At 41.4% G+C, this 26974-nt stretch overlaps 1 protein-coding gene across 4 annotated transcripts in view; it reads left to right on the forward strand.

Moving 5' to 3' along the window:
• The window catches only part of LOC134344498 (disco-interacting protein 2 homolog C), a 664610-nt gene that overhangs the window by 570707 nt on the left and 66929 nt on the right, over positions 1-26974 (forward strand). For all 4 annotated transcript variants that reach the window (XM_063044395.1, XM_063044396.1, XM_063044397.1 and 1 more), the window contains 2 exons: positions 4009-4177; positions 7537-7707. In XM_063044395.1, coding sequence (XP_062900465.1) covers positions 4009-4177; positions 7537-7707 — 340 coding nt within the window. The remainder of the gene's footprint in view (positions 1-4008; positions 4178-7536; positions 7708-26974) is intronic.

Raw genomic sequence — 26974 nt, forward strand, 5'->3', positions numbered from 1 at the left:
ATGACATTAAGCTAGAAAGAATGCAATGAAGACCTTGCCAGGACACACGACTCTGTGTTAAAGAGAAAGGCTGAGTGGAATAGGACTTTATTCATGATATTATAGGGGCATTTGAAATCATTAGTGTTGTTTATAGGGGATGTACATATTCATTTTCCCAGGGTTGGGTATCGAGAACAAGAAGGCAAAGGGTAAAGGTGAGAGCGGAGAGATTTAATAGGAGCCTGAGGGGCAACTTTTCACCCAGAGGGTGGTCAGCATCTGGAATGAGCTGCCAGAGGAAAGGTTGAAACAGGTACATTAACAACATTTAAAGGGCACTTGGACAGGTACATGGATAGGGAAGGTTTAGAAGGCTCTGGGCCAAACACCAGCAAGTAGGACATGTAGATGGGCATCTTTGTCAGCACAGACCAGTTGAGCCAAAGCGCCCCTTCCTGTGCTGTATAACTCTGTGATTTTAAATGAACACAAATCTCTCAAACTAACATACCTTCCTCACCCAACTCCAGCAAACAAAGATGCCATGTAAAGACATTTATCTCATTATCAGCAGGGAATGCATTTGCCTTCAGACAAGTAATGTTCAGAGTCCCCAGTTCCTGCCCATAAAGCAGCAAACCAGATTTCTCCACATAATACAACTTAGCACTTTTAAATTGTGCATTCTTGATTATCTGAACTATTAAACTGACTTTCCCCCAAAAGTAGAGATGCAACTCTTGTGGTTTTGAAATGTTTGCTTTCCACACCCTGAGGTTCTTCAGCACAGCAAGTGAAATGTTTTGCCTCTTTTAACTTGTGCAAACCCACGAGTAATTTCTGTACTATGTTGTTTGGCCTAATTAGGTACTAAATTGGAACCATTGGAATAGCTGGAAAAAAACTGTCTGTCTTAATTATTTTTTCAATGACTTTTAAAATTCAGCGGATCGAAAGGTCAGACCCAAAGGAATGCTATATTTAATAAAGCATTAACCTCCTAAGACTGTCATTTACTGACTTTCCCAGACAGATTGAAAATGCATGTAAAGTAACAGATGGCCAAGTTGCATTAGGAAAGCAAAGCCCATTGTAATTTAGTTTTAGTCAAACAATTCATGTCCAAACCACCCCAAAGCTATTGAGAGACTTGTTATGTTCTATTGATCAAGCCACTGACCACCAGTGATGCACAAGAACAAGTTGTACAGTGTGTAGCTTTGATGTTTCAATACTGCCCAGCATAATTTATGTGACATTGATTGATCTGCTTATTGGATTTTTTAAAAATCATATAATATTCTTACTGTCTGCTGTCTTTATATATAATCCTTTTCGGTCGTTTGGCCTGCGGCATCAGTTCCTTTTATAGATATGGATTTTTCTCATTATAGAACTTCTCAGTGTCTAGTACACACGCAAAGCCAAGAAGCTAATGAATAATGTTTTCCTGACTCATATTCTGGTTAATCTCGGGGTAGTGTTTTAGATTTTCCCCAGTTTCAAATGCAAACAAACATTATCTACTGGCAATACTGAAGACTGCCAAGTATGTGTTTTTAATAAATAAATTGCTCCCTTGTATAAATCCTTTCTGAGTAGGAAACTGTTTACTTTCCCTCCCTCCCGTCTTACTGATTCTTTTATATTTGGGAGCAGCCTTCACTCCTACAGCTCCCAAAGATTCTCGTAGCTCGAAGGTTTCATTAGATTTTGTCAGGAAGGTCCCAGCTTTACAAATTTTCCTCTTGACGGTGATTATTAATTCCTGGCATAAATTTGGTAATTATTGTCTGAATATATTCCTGAACATTAATAAATGGCAATGCTCAGAATTGTGTATATGCTCCAAATGTTTGGTATAAGTTAAGCATCACTGAAACCTATATGTAATTCTAAATCATTTTCTCTTGTTTCTTAAAAATCTACTTATCTGCACTGTTGATCCCTTCCTGCCAATCTCATATTTAATTATTCTACTGCAAGATCTTCTGCAGATACTTTTGTAAGCTGTATTGTTCATCCCCCTTTCATTTACAAGGAGGCACCAGAGTACATTCTTAAAGTGGACCACTTCCCTTATTTATCAGTTAGAAAAACTATTAATTAATTCTTACCCTCAGCTTCCTCTCTCCAGTTCCATGGGCTATATCATTCATTGCATTGCACGCAGTTCTGTTCACTCCATTATGGGAAGGATGTCGATGTTTTGGAGAGGGTGTAGAAGAGGTTTACCAGGATGCTGCCTGGATTAGAGGGTATTAGTGAAAGGATGGACAAACTTGGATTGTTTCTCTGGAGTGGCAGAAGTTGAGAGGACAATACACATAGTGTTCATTATCCAGTTATCTGCTGTCCACAATGCACTTTAGGTTGGCATTGTATCACCGGGAGTATCAGTAAACAGTGCAAGGTTCTCCCAAACCCCCTGCTCTGGTGTCTGCCTGTTAGGGCATTTTCTGCATAAGGCATTCTGGGAAATAGGTCTGCAAGTCCAGCCTCTCCCGAATTAGGATACAGTAGTTGTGTGGATAGGGAGCTGGACTGAGCTCTGATAAACAGTGCAATGCATAGAAATTCTCCCAGTATCACCAGCTTCGGACAAATCATTGACACAACTCCAAAGGTGAAAAAAGGAGTGCTACTTTTTGTCACTGGTTTGAGTCAGGCCTGTGGGATTTGAAGGGCCTGCAATGTACAGAGGACGTAAGGATGGGGTCTGCTTCGCCTAGCAACTGCGCTCCATCTACTGCAAGATGCAGAATGGCCACCTGTTTCAATTTGACTTCCCATTCCCATTCCAACATGTTTGTCCATGGCCCCCTCTGCTGCACACCCAGGTTGGAGGAGGACGTCCTCATATTCCATCTGGGTACCCACCAAACTGGTGGCATGGGCATTGATTTCGCTGACCTCCAGTAATTAGAGTCATAGAACACTACAGAACAGAGAAAGGCCCTTCAGCCCATCTAGTCTGCGCCAAACTATTAATCTGCCTAGTCCCATCAACCTGCTCCCAGACCATAGTCCCCTGTACTCCATCCATTCATGTACATATTCAAATTTCACTTAAATGTTGAAATCAAACCTGTATCCACCACTTCCTCTGGCAGCTCGTTCCACACTTTCACCACCCTCTGAGTAAATCCCCCCCCCCCCACCCACCTCCTTTTCTGTTTTTCATTCCCCATTCTGGTTCTCTGCTTTCTTTCCTTTCTTCCATGGTCCACTGTCCTTTCCTATTAGGTTCCTTCTTCTTCAGCCCCTTACCTCATCCATTTGTCACCTCCCAGCTTCTCACTTCAACACCCTTCCCCTCACCTGGTCTCATCTATCACTTGCCAGCTTGTCCTGCTTCCTCTCCCAGCCCACCTTCTTATTCTGGTTCCACCCCTTCCTTCCCAGTCCCGATGAAGGATCTTGGCCTGAAATGTCAACGGTTTAATTCCTCCATGGATGCTGCCTGACCTGTTGAGTTTCTCACACATTTTGAGTGCTTTGCTTAGGTCTGTTTGGTTTATTATTATCAGATGTACCACATTTTGTGTGTGTGTTGCTCACTGGGATGAAGGTTGGTGTGGAGTTGATGGAGAATCTCATCAAGGGACCTCGGTCCCACTACTATCATCAAAGTAAATGTAATGCTTCTAGAACTGTGATTGGGGGAGGGAGGCCATTTTTGTTAATGCTTTACATAGAAGAGAGCCAGAGTTGTTTCCACATTTTTATCGTCGGTGGGCCATCTTTGCTGCTATACCTTTCAGATAATGAGAACTGAGTGTACGACATTATAAAATTCCCTCATACACTCTGACTTCAGAAATGATAAATTAACTTATATTAATAAAACAGGAGTAAGCATAAAATAAGGACTTGCATCTCTACATGCCTCCAGATGCCCACACCCCAATAAAATTGCCATTTGAAGCATTCAGTTTTGAAATGTTAGGAGCAACCGCCATGAGAGATGGCATTATTAAACATTATTTAAACTTTATCATTTATTGTGACAACTTTTCTTTCCAGTGTCTACTCAGGGCATCAGTCCATCCTAATTCCACCATCGGAGTTGGAGATAAACCCTTCGCTATGGCTCCTTGCTGTCAGTCAGTACAAAGTCCGAGACACTTTCTGCTCCTACTCTGTCATGGAACTGTGCACAAAGGGGCTTGGCTCGCAAACGGAATCGCTCAAGGTTAATGATTTTTTTTAAAAATTCTGGAACAGCTAATCTTCAATTTAGAATTTTTTCTGCAGCTATATTTGAATATTGTAGGCCTGCTTTCTACCACTGTGTCATCGTGGGGTGATCTGGATTAAATGAGACGTGCCCGGAAACTTTGTGGAAGTGAATTCAAATCTTGCAGAGTTACCTTTATAATTGGAAACCATGGGGAAATGAATGCAAAAAAAATCATCGAAGTCTTGAAACTAAGTAAGATGAAAAAATGGCAGAAACCATTTCTTCTATAAGCATTTCATTGGGAGCAATGACACCTCTAAAGTGCCATCTATTTTCTAACTGTTTTATAGAAGGTTATAATTTATACAAATTAGCAATTCTGTAGTCTTAAGAAAATGACACAAAGAGCAAGAACTTCAATTATATATATGCTTGTAGCAACTAATGTGAACACCAAGAGTTTAACAAAGGATCACCTCTAAAATAATTTATGCACAGGTCCCTTCTACTCAGAACAAGAGGGGAAGCAGGTCTTCTTCGATCCTGAGTCTCTCTAAGGACAGAGGATAAAAGCGGTGGCAGGGGATTAGTTATGGAAGGGTAACTTAAGATGACAGTTGCTGGATTGGCTACCAGTGCTGAATTTAAATTTCACTATGGCAGTTGGCAAATGTAAATTCAACTGACTAAATAAATAAGAGTTTATTTGATAGCTGCCAACTTTATGTTAAAAATTGCATCTTGTTTACTAATATACTTCAAGGAAGGAAATTATCTTTCTCTAACTCAGCACCTACTTGACTTTTAACTACCTCTTCAAGACAGGACCAGTTGGGGATGGAGAATAAATGGTGGCAACTGCAGGGATGCTCACACCCTCCATAAGAAAGTTTACATGCCACCACTCCAGCACCAGTGGAGAAATGTTGCTAATAATATAGAGCTAAACTCCTGTTGAAATCTTTGAGGCACAAACGCCATTGCCTCTGCCAGTAATGCACAAATATTCACCACAGAATTGCTGTGATTAGAAGCAAGTGCATTGTGGCAAGTACAACCAGCAGGCAGACTCTCACACTTACTGTTAAAGCCCAGACCCAATTTCTGCCCCTTGGATCATTGTTAATATTCCACTTGTTTCCATTTATTACAGCAAAGTAGGAGGCCATTCAATCTATTGGGTCCATGCAGACTCACAATCCATTCAATTTAATTTAATTCCCAGTACTCGTGCAACTTATTCTCTCTCTTTGTTTGACTGCACTGCGGAATCTCTGGTGACATCATCATTTTATTGAGATGATAGTTCACCATTATGTTTCTTTTATTAGACTTAAATTTAGTATTTTCGGATCCACTTGCTTGAATGAGGAATACTCTTCAACTAATACGGGCAATGACAATGATGAGAATAGGTCTTGAGGAATTATTGGATTAAACATTGCAAGAAAACTGAAAAAGGGGAGCTAACCTGTTTCTTTTCTTGTAAGTTTCTTTTGGTGTTGGGCTTTTTATCTTCTCCACCTGCCTTTTTGAAGAATTTCTAAAAAAGAGCTAAAAAAAAAAACATACCAAGTTGCTGAATATTATGTTACAAATGCACAGACAAGGGAAATTCTGCAGATGCTGGAAATCCAGGGCAAGACACACAAAATGCTGGAGGAACTCAGCAGGTTAGGCAGCATCTGTGGAATTGAATGAACTGTCAACGATTTGGGTTGAGACCCTTCATCAGGGATAGACAGTTTTAAACCCACTTAAACGGTGTATATAAATATACAGTGTAAATGAGTAAATTGGATTGGCCCCACTCTGTTGTTTCCACTGTACTTGGTACATGTGACATTAATAAACAAAGTACAGTGAAAAACTTTGCATGCCATCCATTTAGATCATTTTCTCACATAAGTCCATTGAGGTAGTACAAGGGAGACACCGCATCAGAATGCAGAATACTGTTACAGAGAAAGTGCGGGCTGACAAAAAGGTGCAAGGCCATGATGAGGCAGCTTGTGAGGTCGAGAGTCCATCTTATCATTCAAAGGTGCTGTTCAGTTGTCTTATAATAGCAGAATAGAAGCTCTCCTTGAGCCTGATGGCATGTCCTTTCAACGTTTTCTATCTTCTGCCTGATGGGAGGGGCCAAAAGGAAAACGTCTGGGTGGGTGGGCTTTTTGTTTAAGTTACTGCAAAGTATAGACATATTATATTTTTTAAAATTATTCTGAGAGGTAATGTTGCAGCTATATAGAACCCTGGTCAGACCCCACTTGGAGTACTGTGCTCAATTCTGGTTGCCTCACTACAGGAAGGACGTGGAAACCATAGAAAGGGTGCAAAGGTGATTTATAAGTATGTTGCCTGGATTTGGGAGCATGCCCTGTGAGAATAGGTTGAGTGAACTTGGCCTTTTCTCCTTGGAGTGACGGAGGATGAGAGGTGACCTGATAGAGATGTACAAGGCATTGATCGTGTGGATAGTCAGAGGCTTTTTCCCAGGGTTGAAATGGCGAGCACGAGAGGGCACAGTTTTAAGGTGCTTGGAAGTAGGTACAGAGGGGATGTCAGGGGTAAGTTTTTTATGCAGAGAGTGGTGAGTGTGTGGAATGGGCTGCCGGTGGTGGTGGTGGAGGGGGAAATGATAGGGTCTTTTAAGATAGGTACATGGAGCTTAGAAAAATAGAGGGCTACGGGTAAGCCTAGGTAGTTCTAAGGTAAGGACATGTTCGGCTCAGCTTTATGGGCCGAAGAGCCTGTATTATGCTGTAGGTTTTCTATGTTTCTAAGAATTGAGGCTAACTTTCTGTGCTTGAAGCAGAATGATCACAAGCTGTCATTTTCATTTACCAAATGGCCATCTACCTTCAGGAAAGCTCAGGTTAAGATGCACAAAGAGATGGTGAGAATTACTGTGGATTCTAGAACCAAAAGATTGATCACAGGAAATTTATGGCACAGAAGGGGGCTATTTGTCTCTGTATTGGTCAAAAAAGAGCTACTGATCCTCCCAGCACAAAGTGTACAGCTCTGCAAGTACAGATCCAAGTGCCATTTAAATGCCTCTCCCACCCTTTCAGGCAGTCAGAAGGGTCTCCTGTCACCTACTGATCCTTCAACGAAAAATCCTTACTCATTAGTTTTGATCCTTGGTGGAAGGAAATAGGGCCCATCCTAATTACGCTGCCTGGCACACTCATCATTTTACCTACTGTACCTCAGCCTCCTCAATAAATCTTAACACAATTTTGTTTGAGTTCAAAATTTCCACTCAATAGATGCTAGAGTTTAAATGGCAGAATTTGCACTATGATTTTGGTTAGATATCTTTTACTTATTATTCCTTTTGATTCCTTGTGTTTTTCTGGGTTTAGACCAGAGGATTGGATCTGTCTCGTGTGCGGACATGTGTCGTCGTTGCAGAAGAGCGCCCTCGAATAGCGCTTACTCAATCGTTCTCCAAGTTATTTAAAGACCTGAACCTCAACCCAAGAGCAGTTAGCACATCATTTGGCTGCAGAGTGAATCTTGCAATATGCCTTCAGGTATGCATTTGTGTATTATAGTTATGAAAACGTTTATCATTACAAAATCTTTTTACTTATGAATAAAAATGACAGACTCTTTAATATTTATTACTACTTCTCAGAACTTTAGGTTTGTTTGCACCTGCTCTGTGTTTATTTCTCTCTCGGTGACATCCAGTAATTGCATTATTTTATGCTTCCGTGTGTGGAAGTTCAGCTTTTAAAATGTATGTCATTTACAGACTTCTGCATTCATGATTTCATAGTACTGCCGAGTCTGTCTCGGGGGTTTTCATAGAGAATGGACAATAGTTTGTATGCATTTGTGAGAAGATGGTAGAGATTGCTTTCAATGTATTGAAGACAAACAAATTAGCACATTGCATCTGCATATCAGATGTTAATGTGCCTTTACTCAGAGGGCAGCCATCAAATTCTTTTCTGTTTTGTTGCCGAGGAATACTTAGGACTGTTTCTATTTGCACATCTCAGGAATTTTCTATGATCTCCCAAGCTTATGAAGGCAGCTGATCAAGTAAAATTCTCAGTTGGAGAGGCTGTGGCTTGGTCATATTGAGAGATAACTGAATGAAGTAATTGAAATAACAAATTAGTGTACTGTTTGGCAATCTGTGTATTTGTATCCTCTCCAGCAATAACTTGTCCCTGGATCTGTGGCATCTTTGGTCACAACGGCTTGGATTTTGAGGTCAGTGGCAAGACGTTGGCACTCTAGGCTGATCTCAAGACGCCTGCTTTGTGATCTGAGCAGCTTCTACCCTGATCTCACTGCAAGACAGTTGTCACTACCCAACTCAGTGATGTCATCATGCAGGCTCAGCAGCCAATCATATGTCTGTGTTTTTATTCTGGAACAAAACTGGTATTTAAATTTGACTTTTTGCAAACTGTAGGATAAAAATTGAAGCATGGACCTAGAAGCTAAGACCATAAATGACTAAAATAATGTAAATAATATATTTTTAAAAACTAAAGAACTTTGGAGTAATTATCTTAGGGTATCTTAGTCTCCACCAATACACAATAAGCATTTTAAGGATATTAAGGTTAATGAAGAATAGTTTTAGCTTAGTGAGCACTTATAGATTAAGTTATAAATCATTCTACAAGATAATCTGTTTTTTTTTACAGTCGGAGTTGTTAGTTTAAAAAGTCAGATGGTATATTTGTCAATTCACTGATTTCTGCTGAAGAGAAATTAAGAAAGAGGAGGTGGTTTTTCAAGCTTGCTCCACCAATAATTAAGATCAATGCTGATCCTCCACCTCTGTGTGCTCTTCCAGCAGTATTCCAAATCCCACGATTCCTATAACATTCGGTAAGCCAACAGCCTCTGCTTTGAATCTGCAGTGATGGCATCTCCACAGCCCTCTGTGGTAGAGACCTCTGAAGGGTCATTTCCCTCTGAGTGAAGAAATCTCTCCTACCCTTTATTTTGAACTATGCACCTGATTCTAGACTCTACGATCAGGAAGGATATTTTCCTGCAACTAGCCCGTCAAAGCCTTGGAGAATTTTGTTTGGAACTAAGCCCTATTGGACATTGGACAGCGTTGGGATAGGACACTCTGCCCACCATATTGGCACTGGCCCATGATGCCAATCTAAATTAATCCAATCTGCCTGCACATTACTCGTACCCTCATTCACCCCCATCCCCATCCTCTGCCTCTTCTTGTGCCTGTCTGCATTTCTCTTAAACAATGCTTTTCATATCTCTTCGATAGTTTGTTTCAGAAACTGAATGTGCTCTGTGCAAAAAGATTCACCTCTATGTCTCCTTGAAACTTTCCTCCTCTCATCTTAAACCTATGTCTATTATACTATTTGTCCTTTCCACTCTGGGGGTTGGGTGGAACCTTCGACTACCTACCCTAGCTGTGATTCTCATAATTTTAATAACTTGTATTCAGATACCCCTTGGCTTCTGACACCCCAGAGAAAACAAACCTAAGTTTGTCCAACCTCTCCTTGTAGATAATAGACCTGAGTCTATGTAACCTCATACGCACCCTCTCCATAGGTTGTTTTTCTTTGCTCTGGTATAGCGACCAGAAAGAAAACTATACAAAATAACTCTAATTGCCCAACCTAAGATTTATGTAGCTATAATCTGGCTCCCCAGTCTTAATACTCATGAAAGGAAGCATGCAGTATGCCTTTTTTACCAGACTCTACTTCCTTTCTTTTCCAATATTTTTTTATTGATTTCTATATAGAAGAATACAGAGTCCAAGAGAATACATATTATAAAACAAAAGAAAAAATATAGTAATACCAGATACAGTATATTGAATCACTTTAACGAACTCCTTACTCTATATTCATATAGATTAGATTAATTGGTATATCAGAATATAAACAATTTTATTAAAAAAAAGATCTACACCCACTACCAGAGTCAAAGCTGTTTGGGGGGAAAGAAAGAAAAAAACTTATCAGATAATAAAATATGCTATTAACCAACCTCTGTACTTCAACAAGAAGTCAAAGATTATGAAAATAATTTAAAAACGGCCCGCACAAATTTTGAAAACCTTGGTTAGATTCAGAAATTGAACAATGAATTTTTTCTAAATTTAGGCATGCCATAACATCCCATAACCACTGAGCATGGTTAGGCGGAACAGCATCCTTTCATTTAAACAAAAACGCCCTCCTAGCCTTAAGAGAGAAGAAAGCCAGAATGTGCAGATCAGATGTCTTCAAAATGATATCTTTCCTTCCAACATTGCCAAATAGGGCAGTCAAAGGATTAGGCTTAAAATTTACTTTAAAGAGTACAGAAAAAGTTTCAAATACTTGCTTCCAATATTTTCCAAGACTTGGGCACGTCCAAAACATATGAATAAATGAAGCTTCTCCATTGTTACACCTATCACAGTAGGGAGATATATCCATATAAAAACGAGATAACTTATCCTTGTTCATATAAGCCCTATGAACCACTTTAAATTGTAGGAGGGAATGACGAGCATATAACGATGAAGTATTAACTAATTTAAAAATCTCATTCCAAGTTTCTTCAGAAACTGAGGTCTGTAAATCTTGTTCTCAAAGATTTTTAAAAGCCTATCTACTTTCAGGGAGCTATGGACTTTGACCCCAAGATCCCTCAGTACATCAGTGCTCTTATAGGTTTGTTATTTACTATATACTTTCTTCTAGTACTTGATCTATGAAAATGCATCACTGTATACTTGTTTGGATTAAAGTGAATCTGTCATTTTTCTGCCCAAATTTTCAGCTACTGTATACTTTAACAACCACTTTCACCATCCAGAACTTTGAATCAGGATTAGAATCAGATGTATTATCGCTGACCTATATAACATTAAATTTGTTGTTTTGAAGCAGCAGTACAATGCAAAGGCATAAAATTACTATAAATTACAAAAACAAAAGGAGCCAAAAAAAAAAGGGATAATGCCGTAGGGTTCAAGGGTTCATGGACCATTTGGAAATCTGGTGGTGGAGGGGAGGTGGCTATTCCTGAATCATTGAATGGGGTCTTTGGGCTGCTGTACTTGCTCCCAAGTTGTAGTAATGAGCAGAATGTAGTGAGCGTCCGTGGTGGTGGATGCTGCCTTTTTGGGGCACCACATCTTGAAGGTGTTCTCGATGGTGGGGAGGGTTGTGCCTGCAATGGAGCTGCCCAAACCTCCAACCCACTGCACCCTGATGCAAACCTGTGCTTTGGAGCCTCCATACCAGGTTTGATGCCACCTCCACCTGTCAGAATGCCACACTATATCCATAGAAATGTCTTTGGTGATATACCGAATCTCTTCAAACCTCTCACAGTGACGTGCATTCTTCATGATTGTATTAATCTTTTAGTCCCAGCATGGTCTCGTTGACATCCAGGAACTTGAGGCCTTTTGCACTGCTGACCCTTCAACGTGGACTGTTGTGCGTTCTCCTGACTTCCTTCCCCGGTCCAAATTCAGTTCCTTGGTCTTGCTGCCAATGAATGCAAGGATGTTGCTGCAAAATCATTCAACCAGTCCATCTTTCTCAGTCCTGTAAACTCCCTCGCCACCATCTGAGATTCTTCCCACAGTGGTGTCATTAGTGAACTTAAAGAAAACCTTTATAGACAGTGGAGTAGTAGGCTAAGCACACATCATTGAGGTGCACTTACGTCGATTGTCTGTGAAGAGGAGACATTTTCACTGATCCGGACAGACTGTGGTCACCTGATAAGGAAGTCAAAGATCTGGTTGTAGAGGGAGGTACATAGATCCAGGTTTTGAAGCTTGGTGATTAGTAATGAGGGGAAGGTGATGTTTAATTAATAATTAGCTAACAACAGAGGTGGCAGCACTTGTTCTTGCTGAACACCTCTGTTCCAGTCAGAACAGCCCTCTACTGCTCCCTTTTGTCCTCTGGACCAAGCCAGTGTTGGATCCAATCTATCAAGTTGCTGTGCATCCCTCATAACTTAATCTCCTGGATTAAGTCATGCCATGAAGAACCTTGTCAAATGTTTTACTAAAGTCCACATTGAGAGAGACACAAGATTCTGCAGATGCTGGAATCTAGAACAAGAAACGGACTGCTGGAGGAACTCAGCAGGTTGACCATCATCTTTGGAGGCCAAGCGATGGCCAATATTGTGGGTCGAGGGCTGACAGCATTCCCAAACCACCAAGTTCCTCCAGCAGTTCGTTTCTTACTTCATGTAGACAATATCTACTGATCTGCCCTCATCAATCATCTTTGTCACTTCCTGAAAAAAAGGCAACCAAATTTGAGAGATAGGACACCCCTGCACAAAGCCATGGTGATTATCCCGCATGCCCACACATTTCCAGATGTGGCTAAATCCTATTCCTAAGAATCTTTTACAGTAATTTCTTTATCACTGATATAAGACTCACTGGCCCTTAGTTTCATGGTTTGTCTTTGGACACCATTGGCTATTCTCCAGTCCATTCGCACTCTCCCTATGTTTTAAGAGGATGCAAAGGCCCCAGCAATCTCCTACCTTGTGTCCTACAGTATCCTGGGGATAGATCTCATCAGTCTTATCCAGCTTAATGTTTTTTGAGACATCCTTAACCTCTTGCTTCTTAATATTGATATGCCCTCGAATTTCAACATGCCTCTCTTTAATCTCACCACCATCCACCTCCTTCTCCTTGATAAGTGCAGTACCAGTTTACTCAATCTCTCCTACAAAAGCTAAAATCCTTTCATATTCCATGGCAGTGTGCTAAATCACTGGCAGTGACTTCTGGAATTCCACATTCAGCATGTACAGTATGTGTGCACTCAAAAAAATGCCGTCAGATTAGATTAGATTATGAGGACACGCAGTCCTCTTTTACTGTAATTTAGTAATGCATGCATTAAGAAATGATACAATATTCCTCCGGTGTGATATCACAAAAACACAGGACAGACCAAGACTGAAAAACTAACAGAACCACGTAATTATAACATATAGTTTCAACAGTGCAACAATACCATAACTTGATGAAGAACAGTCCATGGCACAGTAAAAAAGTTCAAAGTTTCTCGAAAGTCCCACATCTCACGCAGACGGGAGAGGGAAGAAAACTCTCCCTGCCGTGCCAGACCACAGTCCGACTCTGAGTCGTCCGAAAACTTCGAGCTCTGATCAGCCCTCCGACACCGAGTACCGAGCACCATCTCTATCCGAACGCTTCGACCTCAGCCTCGGTCGCCAGCAACAGGCAAAGCTGGGGATTTTGGGGCCTACCCTCCGGAGATTCTCGATCGCACAGTAACAACAGCAGCGAACCAGGCATTTCAGAAATTTCTCCAGATGTTCCTCTGCTTCTCACGTCTGTCTTCATCAAATCAGAATTGTCCACGGCCCCTATTTAACAGATACGATATCATTTCACTGGAGAGCTGTGCGCGCTGCGTTGCGCTGCCATCTTCTCCTCCCTATTATCTGCTATAGGCAAGGGATTTATATCTTCATTGTCATTTTCATCACAAATGTTGGGTCGTAGATCTGTACAATTCAATGTTTTAATCCAAGATTAACCAACAAAACAGTCATTGATCTTAGAATTCTTTCTATGATTAGAAAAATTATTAATGAAATGTTTTAAGTTTTAAATTCAGGAACATTGTGAGAATCTGACGTTTCCGTTTCACCTCGAGGATTTTGCAGCTGAAATTTTCTGTGGAGATCTTATGGACACATGGTTAATACAAAGAATACATAGTGTTTTCAATCCCAATGCTCTAAAGCTTTATTGCACTCAAAAGTGTATTCGACTCAAATTACTCTCAGTGACGCTATCTCTTTCCATTTAGGGCATACAATGGAAAATTAACAGTCATCTTGTTAACAGGAGGGCCCTGGAGGAGAGGGATGAAGTATTTACTTTGGCTTTTACCTTTATGAGTGATGGGCAGGAAAGCAAAGTACAAGGGAATTATGATTCTCAAGTTGCGCTGTAATAACACTTCCTCTGAATCAGCAAAGTGAAAATATTGGGTAAATTTGTTTATGCTGAGGAAAATAATTAAAAGTTTATTAATTTTGTGGAAAAACAATATGTCTTCATTTAACCATGATAGCTGTACTTGTATCCTCAGCTTGAGTAACTGTAAGAAATTATTAAGACACGTAAGAATAATATTTGTGTTTGATATTTTACTAGTGTAACCCTATTCCCTCATATCGTGACCAAGGCACAGCACTAAAGCACTGCAATGTGATTGAATTCATAGCGGGAAAGACTGTGTTTACTTCTGTGCCTTCGTGCTGTTATACAAGGTATCTGAAAACAGGGTGTAATGCTGAATCTTTATAAGGCATTGGTCAGACCATGCTTGGAGTATTGTGAGCAGTTTTGAGCTCCTTATCTGAGAAAAGATGTGCTGGTATTGGAGACAGTCCAGAGGAGGTTCACAAGAATGATCTCGGAAATGAAAAGGTTTGATGGCTGGTCTTATACTCACTGGAGTTTAGAAGAATGAGGGGGTTCTCACTGAAATCTAACGAATACTAAGAGGCCTACAGAGAGTTGACGTGGAGAAGATGTTTCCCATAGCAGGGGAGCCTGAAACTAGAGATCACAGACTCAGAATAGCAAGACACCATTTTGGGACAGAGATGAGGAGGGATTTCTTTCGCCATAGGTGGTGAATATGGAATTCATTCCTACAGACTGCTGGTGGAGGCCAAGACATTGGTTATATTTAAAGTGGAGGTTGATGGGTAGGCAGTGGATATCGCCTACATGGACTTCAGCATGGCATTTGCCAAGGTCCTTCATTGGAGGTTGGTCGTGAAGATGCAGTCACTTGACATTCAGGATGGGGTAGTAAATTGGATTAGGCATTGTCTTTGCGGAAGAAGTAGGTGTTTGCCTCTCTGACTGGAGCTAGTAAGTGAGGAGTGCTGAGTCTGTTGTTGTTTGTCGACTATATCAACGATCTGGATGATGATGTTGTGGTTAACTGGATCAGCAAATCTGCGGATGACACCAAGATTGGAGGTGTAGTAGACAGCAAGGAAGACTATCAAAGCTTGCAGCGGGATCTGGGCCAGCTAGAAAAGTGGGCTGAAATATGGCAGGTGGAATTTAATGCAGACAAGTGTGAGGTTTTGCACTTTGGGAGGACCAACCAGGCTGGGGCTTACAAAGTGAGTGTTAGGACACTGAGGAGTGCAGTAGAACAAAGGGATCTGGGAATACAGTCCATAATTCATTGAAAGTGGCATCACAGGGAGAAAGAGGTATACAAAATTATGAGGGGTAGAGATAGGGTAAATGCAAGCAGGCTTCTTCCACTGAGGTCATGGGTTAAGGGTGAAAGGTGAAATGTTTAAGGGAAACATTAGGGGAAACTGCTTCACTTTGAGGTTGAATGAACCATTAGTGGAAGTAGTGGATGCAACTTCGATTTCACCATTTAAGAGAAGTTTGGATAGGTTATGTTTGCTTTAAATATAAAGTCAATCCTGGCATGAATAAGTACAGGCACATTTTATTCTTAACACTGTTCAACACAGCACGTGTGACCAGCTCACCATTGTAACTTGCAGTTCTGGGTGAACTGACTGCTTTGTCCACTGGGAACTGAAGTTCTGTCTATGTACAGTACACATCTAATAACATAGCTTCCCCCTTTGAAGAAAAACGAATACAATAAGATGTCCTTATCAACCTGCAGGGAACAATAATCCTTTCCAACAAAGGTGTTGACATTGTTCAATTATAATGAGCATATATCGGAGGATGAGATGTGACCTGGTAGAGGTGTACAAGATGTTGAGAGGCATTGATCATGTGGATAGTCAGAGGCTTTTTCCCAGAGCTGAAGTGGCTAGCATGAGAGGGCACAGTTTTAAGGTGCTTGGAAGCAGATACAGAGGAGATGTCGGGGTAAGTTTTTTACCCAGAGAGTGGTGAGTGCATGGAATGGGCTGCGGGCGACGGTGGTGGAGGCAGATACAATACGTTCTTTTAAGAGACACCTAGTTAGGTACATGGAGCTTAGAAAAATAGAGGGCTATGGGTAACCTTAGGTAATTTCTAAGGTAAGGACATGTTCAGCAGAGCTTTGTGAGCCGAAGGGCCTGCATTGTACTGTTGGTTTTCTATTTTTTTATGTTTTTATATACAGTACCTTACCATAGAAACCATAGAAACTACAGCACAGAAACAGGCCCTTTGGCCCTTCTTGGCTGTGCCGAACCATTTTCTGCCTAGTCCCACTGACCTGCACACGGACCATATCCCTCCATACACCTCCCATCCATGTATCTGTCCAATTTATTCTTAAATGTTAAAAAAGAACCCGCATTTACCACCTCGTCTGGCAGCTCATTCCATACTCCCACCACTCTCTGTGTGAAGAAGCCCACCTTAATGTTCCCTTTAAACTTTTCCCCCCTCACCCTTAACCCATGTCCTCTGGTTTTTTTCTCCCCTTGCCTCGGTGGTAAAAGCCTGCTTGCATTCACTCTATCTATACCCATCATAATTTTATATACCTCTATCAAATCTCCCCTCATTCTTCTACACTCCAGGGAATAAAGTCCTAACCTATTCAACCTTTCTCTGTAACTGAGTTTTTCAAATCCTGGCAGCATCCTTGTAAACCTTCTCTGCACTCTTTCAACCTTATTTATATCCTTCCTGTAATTTGGTGACCAAAACTGAACACAATACTCCAGATTCGGCCTCACCAATGCCTTAAACAACCTCATCATAGCCTTCCAGCTCTTGTACTCAATACTTTGATTAATAAAGGCCAATGTACCAAAAGCTCTCTTTACGACCCTATCTACCTGTGACACCACTTTTAGGGAATTTTGTATCTGTGTTCCCAGATCCCTCTGTTCTACTGCACTCCTCAGTGCCTTACCATTAACCCTGTATGTTCTACGTTGGTTTGTCCTTCCAACGTGCAATACCTCACACTTGTCTGTATTAAACTCCATCTGCCATTTTTCAGCCCATTTTTCCAGTTGGTCCAAGTCCCTCTGCAGGCTCTGAAAACCTTCCTCACTGTCTACTACACCTCCAATCTTTGTATCATCAGCAAATTTGCTGATCCAATTTACCACATTATCATCCAGATCATTGATATAGATGACAAATAACAATGGACCCAGCACTGATCCCTGTGGCACACCACTATACCTAGCGACTGAATCTTCCTAACTAACCTCCCATGCGGGACCTTGTCAAAGGCCTTACTGAAGTCCATGTAGACAATATCCACTGCCTTCCCTTCATCCACTTTCCTGGTAACCTCCTCGAAAAACTCCAATAGATTGGTCAAACATGACCTACCACGCACAAAGCCATGTTGACTCTCCCTAATAAGCCCCTGTCTGTCCAAATGCCTGTAGATTCTGTCTCTTAGTACTCCCTCCGATAACTTACCTACTACCGACGTTAAACTTACCGGCCTATAATTTCCCGGATTACTTTTCGATCCTTTTTTAAACAACGGAACAACATGAGCCACTCTCCAATCCTCCGGCACCTCACCCGTAGACAGCGACATTTCAAATATTTCTGCCAGGGCTCCCGCAATTTCAACACTAGTCTCCTTCAAGGTCCGAGGGAACACCCTGTCAGGTCCCAGGGATTTATCCACATTAATTTTCCTCAAGACAGCAAGCACCTCCTCCTTTTCAATCTGTACAGTTTCCATGATCTCACTACTTGATTCCCTTAATTCCATAGACTTCATGCTAGTTTCCTTAGTGAATACAGACTCATCACTCATCAACTTTCAATCAATCTTTGAGGTGGTTTGATTATCATTTTTCATCTCCTATTTGTTTCCACAGATGTATAGAAGTTTGGGTATAGAGGGCTTTGGTCCTGTTGCAGGTCAATGGGACTGGACAGTTTAAGTGGTTTAAGGGACTGTTTCTATGTTACTAGTCTTTTATAACTCTATGACTCTAAGGCAGGAGAGTGGAGTTGAGATGGATAAGAAATCAAACGTGATGGAATAATGGAGATAACTCGATTGGCTGAATCGCCTATTTGTGCTCTTATGTCTTATGGTCTTAAATATAAAAAGTACAAGATGTGTACGACAGATTTATATCAATGACATTATGAAATCAAATCTTCTGTAATTGAAGATGTACAGCAATGTTTAAATGAGGATATGAAATTTAAATACAGAAATGAATGAAGTTTTAATATTGGTGCATTTTGGGAATGTAATTGGCAGCTGAAGAGCTTTAGGTTAATGTGACTCAAAATGCAACGTGTGTACAGAAGAACTGGAAGTTATAATTTGGATATCCCATTTCCTGTCTTGTGTTATCGTTTGCTAATGAACGAGAAACAAGTGAAGGAAGATGCAAGGGTGTTTGTATGGAGCATTAACGCAGTTGAGAAGGCAGTTTGTTTCTGTGTTGAAGTACCTGCTTAATACCACTCTGCATGTGGTATTATGGGCAAGATTTTTCTGTCTGTGATAAAGAAAGCAGCCCACAAATTGAGCTTCTTGGTCCAATTTCCATTTTTTTCCCTGACTCCATTGGCAACAGGCAGGAACTGTAGTGGATCTGTGGCATCCAGCAGAGTGCTGACATAAAATTGACTGAGGAACCAATAACTCTTGTTATGGAATATATTAGACAAAATGAAATAAACATTGGGACATAGTCCATCTTATAATACATGGGTAAACATAATATTTACAAAATGGTTTTCTTAAAGAAATGCGTTGCTGGATTGATTGTTCTGAGAAAATGAAGCTCAGAGTTATTGATTGATGATGATGAATAGGTATAGTGGTAGACTCTCCATTGATCGGATCGACCGTGTTGCGTCCTGGCTGTCTATACAATCCAGAGCAGTACGATATGGAGAGCAAGCTGTTGAATGTGCAGCAGGCCCTCTCTCTCTCCACACAGCTGATGAATCCAAAAGAATGGCAGTCTGCATATAATTTGGCACCAGCAGTGTCACAGGAGTTGCCAGTCAGCGTTGAACTCAACATAGGACTGCATCTGGGACCCCTGCACTGGATGTTTCCTCAAGGTTTACTCCCGAAGCTTTCCCCATGGGTGGCCATAGCTGCTAGGCAGCACAGGTTTGAGATCAGAGTTTCCTTTCTCTTGGGTGAGCTGCCAACTACAGCTGACAAGCCCCATCTGCCCAAAGCAACTGGTTCTGAGGCACCACTAACCTATCTTTGTCGGTTCTACTGTTAGCAGAAATGGCCAGGCTTGGTAGGTAAGCCACACATGAAGGCCAGGAGCTGGACTTGGTTGTCAGTGGCAACTTGAGATGTACATACATCTTTGGGACTATGTAATGGGTAGTGGGAGCTAATCTCCACTACTGCTGCTGATTATGACAACGTTAAGGAACTCAGCTGCACCTCATTCATTGAGGTTCAATGTGCGTGGACAATAGCTGCTCTTGTAATGCAGCCTAGTGCAAAGGATTGGCCACAACATGTCACCAGGCGTGTTACACAGTAACATTGACATTTCATGTTACACTCCAACGTATCTCAAGAACTTTGGAAGTTGGAGAGATGTAAGGATATATTATATGGCAAGATGGTTCGTCTGCTTTTCATCATGTTTGCTGGCTCCTGTTGGGCATGTTTTAATTGTAAGAAGTAGAACAGTACAACTCAGAACAGGCTCTTTGGCTTACCATGGCTGTGTTGCCCATGACACCAGTTTAAATTAATTCCATCTGCCTTATAAATAAAGTGAGGTAGTGTTCATGAGTTCAATGTCCATTTAGGAATCGGATGGCAGAGGGGAAGAAGCTGTTCCTGAATCACTGAGTGTGTGCCTTCAGGCTTCTGTACCTCCTACCTGATGGTAACAGTGAGAAATGGGCATGTCCTGGGTGACCGGGGTCATTATTAAAGATCGTGCATTTTTGTGGCACCACTCCTTGAAGATGTCTTAGATACTACCGAGGCTAGCAGGATGGAGCTAGTAAAATGCAGTTGATAAATTTTCTAACTTTCTGTAGCTTCCTTCCGCCCAGTCCCTCTCCCCCCTCCCCCATATCAGACAGTGATGCAGCCTTTGTAAAGGAAAATAATTGCCTTTTTAAACTCCTTTAAATTTCCCTCTACTCACCTTAAATCTATGCCTGCTAGTATTTTAGCATTTCCATCCTGGGAAAAAGACTCTGTAAGCCTACCCTATCTATGCCTCTCATTTCATCGGGTTGTCTCTCAGCCTCCAATGCTCCAGAGAATTAATCCGAATTTGTCCAGCCTCTCTTTATCGATCATACTCTCTAATCGAGGCAAGGTCCTGTCCCGGTGCACTTCCTATGCACATACTCTGAACCATCTACATCCTTCCTGTAATATGGTGACCAGAACTTTACAAAAATACTGCAAATGTGCCGAACCAAAGTTTTGTATAGAGCACGATCTCCTGACTTTTATCCTTCTTTACTTTTACAACAAGGATGTGATGCTGAGACTTTATGAGGCTTTGGTGAGACTGCAAGTGGAGTATTGTGAGCAGTTTTGGGCCCCTTATCTAGGAATGGTTGCATCTGCATTGCAGAGGGGCCAGAGGAGTTTCATGGGAATGATTCCGGGAGTGAAAGGGTTAATGTATGAGGAGCATTTGATGGCTCTGGGCTTTTACTCTCTGGAGTTTAGAAGAATGATGGGGGATCACATTGAACCCTATCAAATATTGAAAGGCCTAGACAGTGTGGGCGTGGAGAGGATGTCTCCTATAGTGGAGGAATCTAGGATCAGGAGGCACAGTTGTGGAATAGAAGGATGTCCCTTTGAAACAGAGATGAGGAATTTATGGAGCCAGAAGGTGGTGAATATGTGTATTTCATTGTCACAAACTGTAATCCCTGTATTTCACTGCATGCATGAATCAGAATCAGGTTTAATATCACTGCCATGTCATGAATTTGTCATTTTCTAGTAGCAGTAAAGTGCAATACATAATAAAAACACAGTAAATTACATTTATTTATTTATTTATTTATTTATTTATAATTCTGATCCTGTGTGGCGACCCCTCCATCCCAGACGGTGATGCAATCAGTTAGAATGCTCTCCACAGTACATCTGGAGAAATTTGCTCGTCTTTGATGACATACCAAATCGTTTTAAACTCCTAATGAAATATAGCCTCTGTCGTAGCTTCTTTGTAATTGCATCAATATGTTGGGCCCAGCGTAGATCTTCAGATATGTTGACACCTAGGAACTCGAAACTGAAAGGCACTGAATATGCCATTGATTTTAATTTAAAATGTTTCTTAAACTTTTTTGTCAGTGTACTTTATTTGGATGTCAGCATGGGAAACTTTTGTGTATCTGTTACCTGTGGTGAATGCTTCTGAAGGAACTGTCAGCGTCATGTGCCTTACAGAGCTCTATGGGTTCAGCTTTTCACATTTGAAAAACGACTGTGCAGGTTCAAGTCAATGAGTGGCAGCGATTTTTTTTTTAATGAAAAATTGCCATAGCTCTGTGTATTTTCACAACCCTGTGGCTTCCCAAGTCCATGCTGCTGCCTTGTATGTGCTTTATTGTTACAGTTCAATGCACTTTCCCCTTTGCTTTATTTCTAGGACAGCAATTGTAGTTGGGATTAATATAAAGCAATATGAGCTCTTTCTTGGGCTGTCTATTCATTCCAGTGACTCACAGGATGTTGCTCTGCCAATCACAAATTAATATTGTAAAAGCACTTAATAACACAACCAATTAGCATCTTCCTCTGTGTATAAAAATTGCTTCTGTTGCTTAGCAATACATTTCTATGCTCTCTTTCTACATTGTGCTCCCAATGAGTAATTAGTTGAATTAGTTTCTTCTTGCGATAGTTGCACCTCATCGTGAGTCTGCTTCTTGCTGATGCCCAGTGTAGAGATGGGAACTTGCAATAGAAAAGGAGGCCAGATCACAGATATGTATGGAAGCAACACACTCTAAATATTGGAGGACTCAGCAAGTTAGTCAACATCTACACTCAGTGATCACTGTATTAGGTACAGTACCTCCTGTACCTGAAATAGTGGCCATTAAGTGTATGTTCATGGTCTTCTGCTGCTGCAGTCCACCCACTTCGAGGTTCGACATGTGCATTCAGTGATACTCTTCTGCACACCACTGTTGTAAAGATTGATTGTCTGAGTTACTATCACGCTCCTGGCATTTTGGACTAACCCGGTCATTCTCCACTGACCTCCCCCACTAACCAGGTATGTTCACCCACAGAACTGCCTCTCACTGGATGCTTTTTTTAATTTCTTACACCCTTCTCTGTAAACTCTGGAGACTGTTGTAGTGAAAATCCTAGGAGATCAGCAGTTTCTGAGATACTCAAACCGCCCTGTCTGTCACCAATGTCAATTCCATTGTTAGGGTTGCTTAGATCACATTTCCTCCCCATCCTGATGTTTGGTCTGAACACCAACTGGACCTCTTGGCCATGTCTGCATGTTTTTATCATTGAGTTGCTGCCACATGATTGGCTGATTAGACATTTGCATTAATTGGCAGGTGTACCTAACACTGAGTGCACTGAGGGGAATAGACAGTTCCCGTTTCATACTGAGATCCTTCATCCCCTCCATAGATGTTGTCAGACTGCTGAGTTCCTCCAGCATTTTACATCGTTGCTCAAGACTTCTAGCCTCTGCAGAATACCTTGTATTTATTCATAGGAGTAATTCAAGCTGCAGGATGCAATACTGTAAAATAATTCTTAGGAATCCTTAATATTTACAGTTTGTGGAGGAATATTGCTTAACATAATACTCTTGACTGCTGCAGTACAAGCTGTACCACTGCCTGGTATGGAAACTACTCTGCGGCAGATAGGAAGACTCTACAACTCGTCGTTGAAAATACCCAATGAATCACTGGCAACAGTCTACCCACCATCAAGGACATATATACAGAAAGGTACTGGAAAATGGACAGTAACATGAAGGATCCCACACACCCTGCTCATGGACTGTTTGTCCCACTCCCATTTGGGAGGAGGCGATGTCGCATCCATACCAGGACCACCAGACTCAAAAACCATTACTTTCCCCAAGCCTAAGGCTGATCAACACCTCCACCCACTAATCCACCCCTCCAAGGGTGTATATAGTAAATGTACTTTGAACTTTTTTGTTTGTTTTATTGTGCTGCATCAGACCTGGAGTAACCATTATTTCATTCTCCTTTACACTTGTGTACAGGAAATGTCATTAAACAATCTTGAATCTTGACCAAGACTTACCTCAAAGGGACATTTTCCCTGTGATCATGTTTTACCATTTTCAAATTTGCACTCTTAACCACTACTTTGTACAACTGTCTAATGGATCATGGCGGTTAGCTTATCTGAACAAAGCATAGGTGCTTTGATGTGAAAGATACAAAATGGTGGGCCAGATACACACAAGGAGGGAAGGGAACTTGTGCAGAGATCTGTTCTTTTTTTTTGTGGCTTTGGGGAAATGTGGACATTGATCACGAGGTATGATCAGTTGTCCATCTCTATTTACCCTCCAGAAGGTAGAGATGAGCCTCCTGAAGTACTGTGATGTTTCTGATGAAGGTTTTTGACTGCATTTTCAGCATTTTGATCTAACTTCAGCAGAGGAAAAACTTTATATTTTGTGAACTGGAGGGCATGTAACTCCTGTCCTTAACTGCCTTGGTAGTAAAGGATGCTTGTTTTGGTTGGAATAGTCCAGGCGTGTAATTGCAGTCATGGTTTCTTGGTGGTGAAGATAATGAACATTAAGCTTGGTGGCTAGAGTTACTTACTTTAGGATAACCAGCCTTTGACCTACTGTTGCACCCGACATATTTATATGGCTATTCCAGCTGAAGTTTTGGTCAACAGTAACTTCCAGGATGTCGATAGTTGGAAAGAATAATGCCATGGGATTTAACAGAAGATGGCTCGACTCCCTTGTTGGAGATGGTCATTGCCTGCTGCTTCTGTGACACTAATATTACTCTTGCCTGAATATTGTCCCAGGTCTTGCTGCAGACATTTTCTGAGTTTTCCGATAAGTCAAACAAAGATGGCTTGGTCAAAGGCCACTATTCAGAAAAACTCCTGCAGTGCTGGGTAGTATAAAAAATATCAAAGATTTTACTGTTAACTGCAAAGTAGTGGTTTTATGGCTGCTCTTACAAATGACAGAAAAGCTTTTCAATTGCTGTTTCCTGTCCACAATGTAAAATTACAAGCAGAGTTGCTACATCACAAAGAGACACCAATCCACCAAACTGTGCCAACTCGAACTCTTTTCTTACTCCCTCTGCCCTCATTCTCCCTCATCCATTCCCAATCCACCTTTGGAAGCCTTGACTGACACTGTTAAAATGATCTAACAAGCTGTGAAATCTGGATCATAACCAACCACTATATACAAAAAGCTTTTATCTTCTCATCCGCCTTTGAATTTTGCTTGTCATTTAGAAATTGCTCCCCCAGAATTCAAGCTATGTTTTTCTCTCTATTTACAGCAGCTCTTCCCATCCCTATCAAAACTCCACTCAACCTTTCTTGCTCTAAGCAAAACACTCCTAGTTTGGTATTGGGGGCAGAGTACTGACATGGATTGAAAATTGGCTGGCTGACAGAAAACAAAGAGTAGTGATTAATGCAACACACATCAAAGTTGCTGGTGAACACAGCAGGCCAAGCAGCATCTATAGGAAGAGGCGCAGTCGACGTTTCAGGCCGAGACCCTTCGTCAGGACTCAGTAGTGATTAATGGGTCCCTTTCGGAATGGCAGGCGGTGACCGGTGGGGTACCGTAGGGTTCAGTGCTGGGACCGCAGCTGTTTACAATATATATTAATGATTTAGATGAGGGAATTAAAAGTAACATTAGCAAATTTGCCGATGACACAAAGCTGGGTGGCAGTTTGAAATATGAGGAGGATGTTATGAGAATGCAGGTGACTTGGACAGGCTGGGTGAGTGGGCAGATGCATGGCAGATGCAGTTTAATGTGGATAACTGTGAGGTTATCCGCTTTGGTGGTAAGAACAGGAAGGCAGATTATTATCTAAATGGAGTCAAGTTGGGAAAAGGGGAAGTACAACGAGATCTAGATGTTCTTGCACATCAGTCACTGAAAGCAAGCATGCAAGTACAGCAGGCAGTGAAGAAAGCTAATGGCATGCTGACCTTCATAACAAGGGGAATTGAGTATAAGAGTAAAGAAGTCCTTCTGCAGCTGTACAGGGTCCTGGTGAGACCACACCTGGAGTACTGTGTGCAGTTTTGGTCTCCAAATTTGAGGAAGGACATTCTTGCTATTGAGGGAGAGCAGCGTTGGTTCACAAGGTTAATTCCCGGGATGGCGGGACTGTCATATGTCGAAAGATTGGAGCGACTGGGCTTGTATACTCTGGAATTTAGAAGGCTGAGAGGGGATCTTACTGAAACATATAAGATTATTAAGGGATTGGACATGCTGGAGGTAGGAGGTATGTTCCCTTTGATGGGTGAGTCCAGAACCAGAGGCCACAGTTTAAGAATAAGGGGTAGGCCATTTAGAACGGAGTTGAGGAAAAACTTTTTCACCCTGCGAGTGGTGGATATATGGAATGCTCTGCCCCAGAAGGCTGTGGAGGCTAAGTCTCTGGATGCTTTCAAGAAAGAGATGGATAGAGCTCTTAAAGATAGCGGAATCAAAGGTTATGGGGATAAGGCAGGAACTGGATACTGATTGTGGATGATCAGACATGATCACAGTGAATGGCGGTGCTGGCTCGAAGGGCCGAATGGCCTACTCCTGCACCAATTGTCTATTGTTTAATCATTTATATTTCCTTCAATTGGGATTGTAACATTGAATCAGTTTCGCGGGTTTGGCGAGTGAGACAGAAAACACTGACTGCAAATAAGTATATTAATCATTTATTTACAAACAGTAAAAGTTTAATCAAACATTCATGTTCCCCAAGTTACAGAAACTACAAAGCTGAATATTCAACGAACATTTAGTTAAAAGCGCACACAGGGCATACCTTCCTAATGGCTATGTGCACCGCTTGCCTTAAACAAAAGAGGAGAGAGAAAGCCCCTTCTATGTGCAACTTTATACCTGAGACATTTGAAACTGGACACCAGGCAACTGACCAATGGGGTAAGCAGCTGCAGTTTCTAAACTAACCACTCACAACGGAAGAGACTTTCAATAGGCAGAATAAGCCATGCACCCCACAAAACAGGGATTCAAAGCTCGAAGTAAACTTATTATCAAAGTACATAATGTTACCTTATACAACCCTGAGATTTGTTTTCTTGTGGGCATTCACAGTAGATCCAAGAACCATAATAGAATCAATAGAACACAATAGAGTGGACAAACAACCAGTTGTAAAAGAAAACAAACTTTGTAAATATAAAAAATAAAGTAATAATAATAAATAGCTAATTAATAAATATCAAGAACATGAGATGAAGTGTCCTTGAAAGTGAGTCCCTAGGCAGTGGGAACAGTTGAGTGATGGGGCAAATGAAGTTATCCCTTTCATTCAAGAGCCTGATGGTTGACGGGGCAATAACTATCCCTGAACCTGGTGGTGAATCATGAGGCTGCTGTACCTCGGTCCTGGGTGAGAAGAGAGCATGACCTGGGTGATGGGGGTCTCCAATGATGGGTGCTGCTTTCCTGCAATGGCACTCTGTGTAGATGTGTTCAACTGTGGGGAGGGCTCTACCCGCAATGGACTGGGCTGTATCTACTACTTGTTGTAAGATTTTCCACTCAAGGAGCATTGGTGTTTCCATACCAGGCCGTGAAACACCA

Source organism: Mobula hypostoma, chromosome 3 (assembly GCF_963921235.1).
Source record: "Mobula hypostoma chromosome 3, sMobHyp1.1, whole genome shotgun sequence".
In the NCBI taxonomy this organism is placed as follows: Eukaryota; Metazoa; Chordata; class Chondrichthyes; order Myliobatiformes; family Myliobatidae; genus Mobula; species Mobula hypostoma.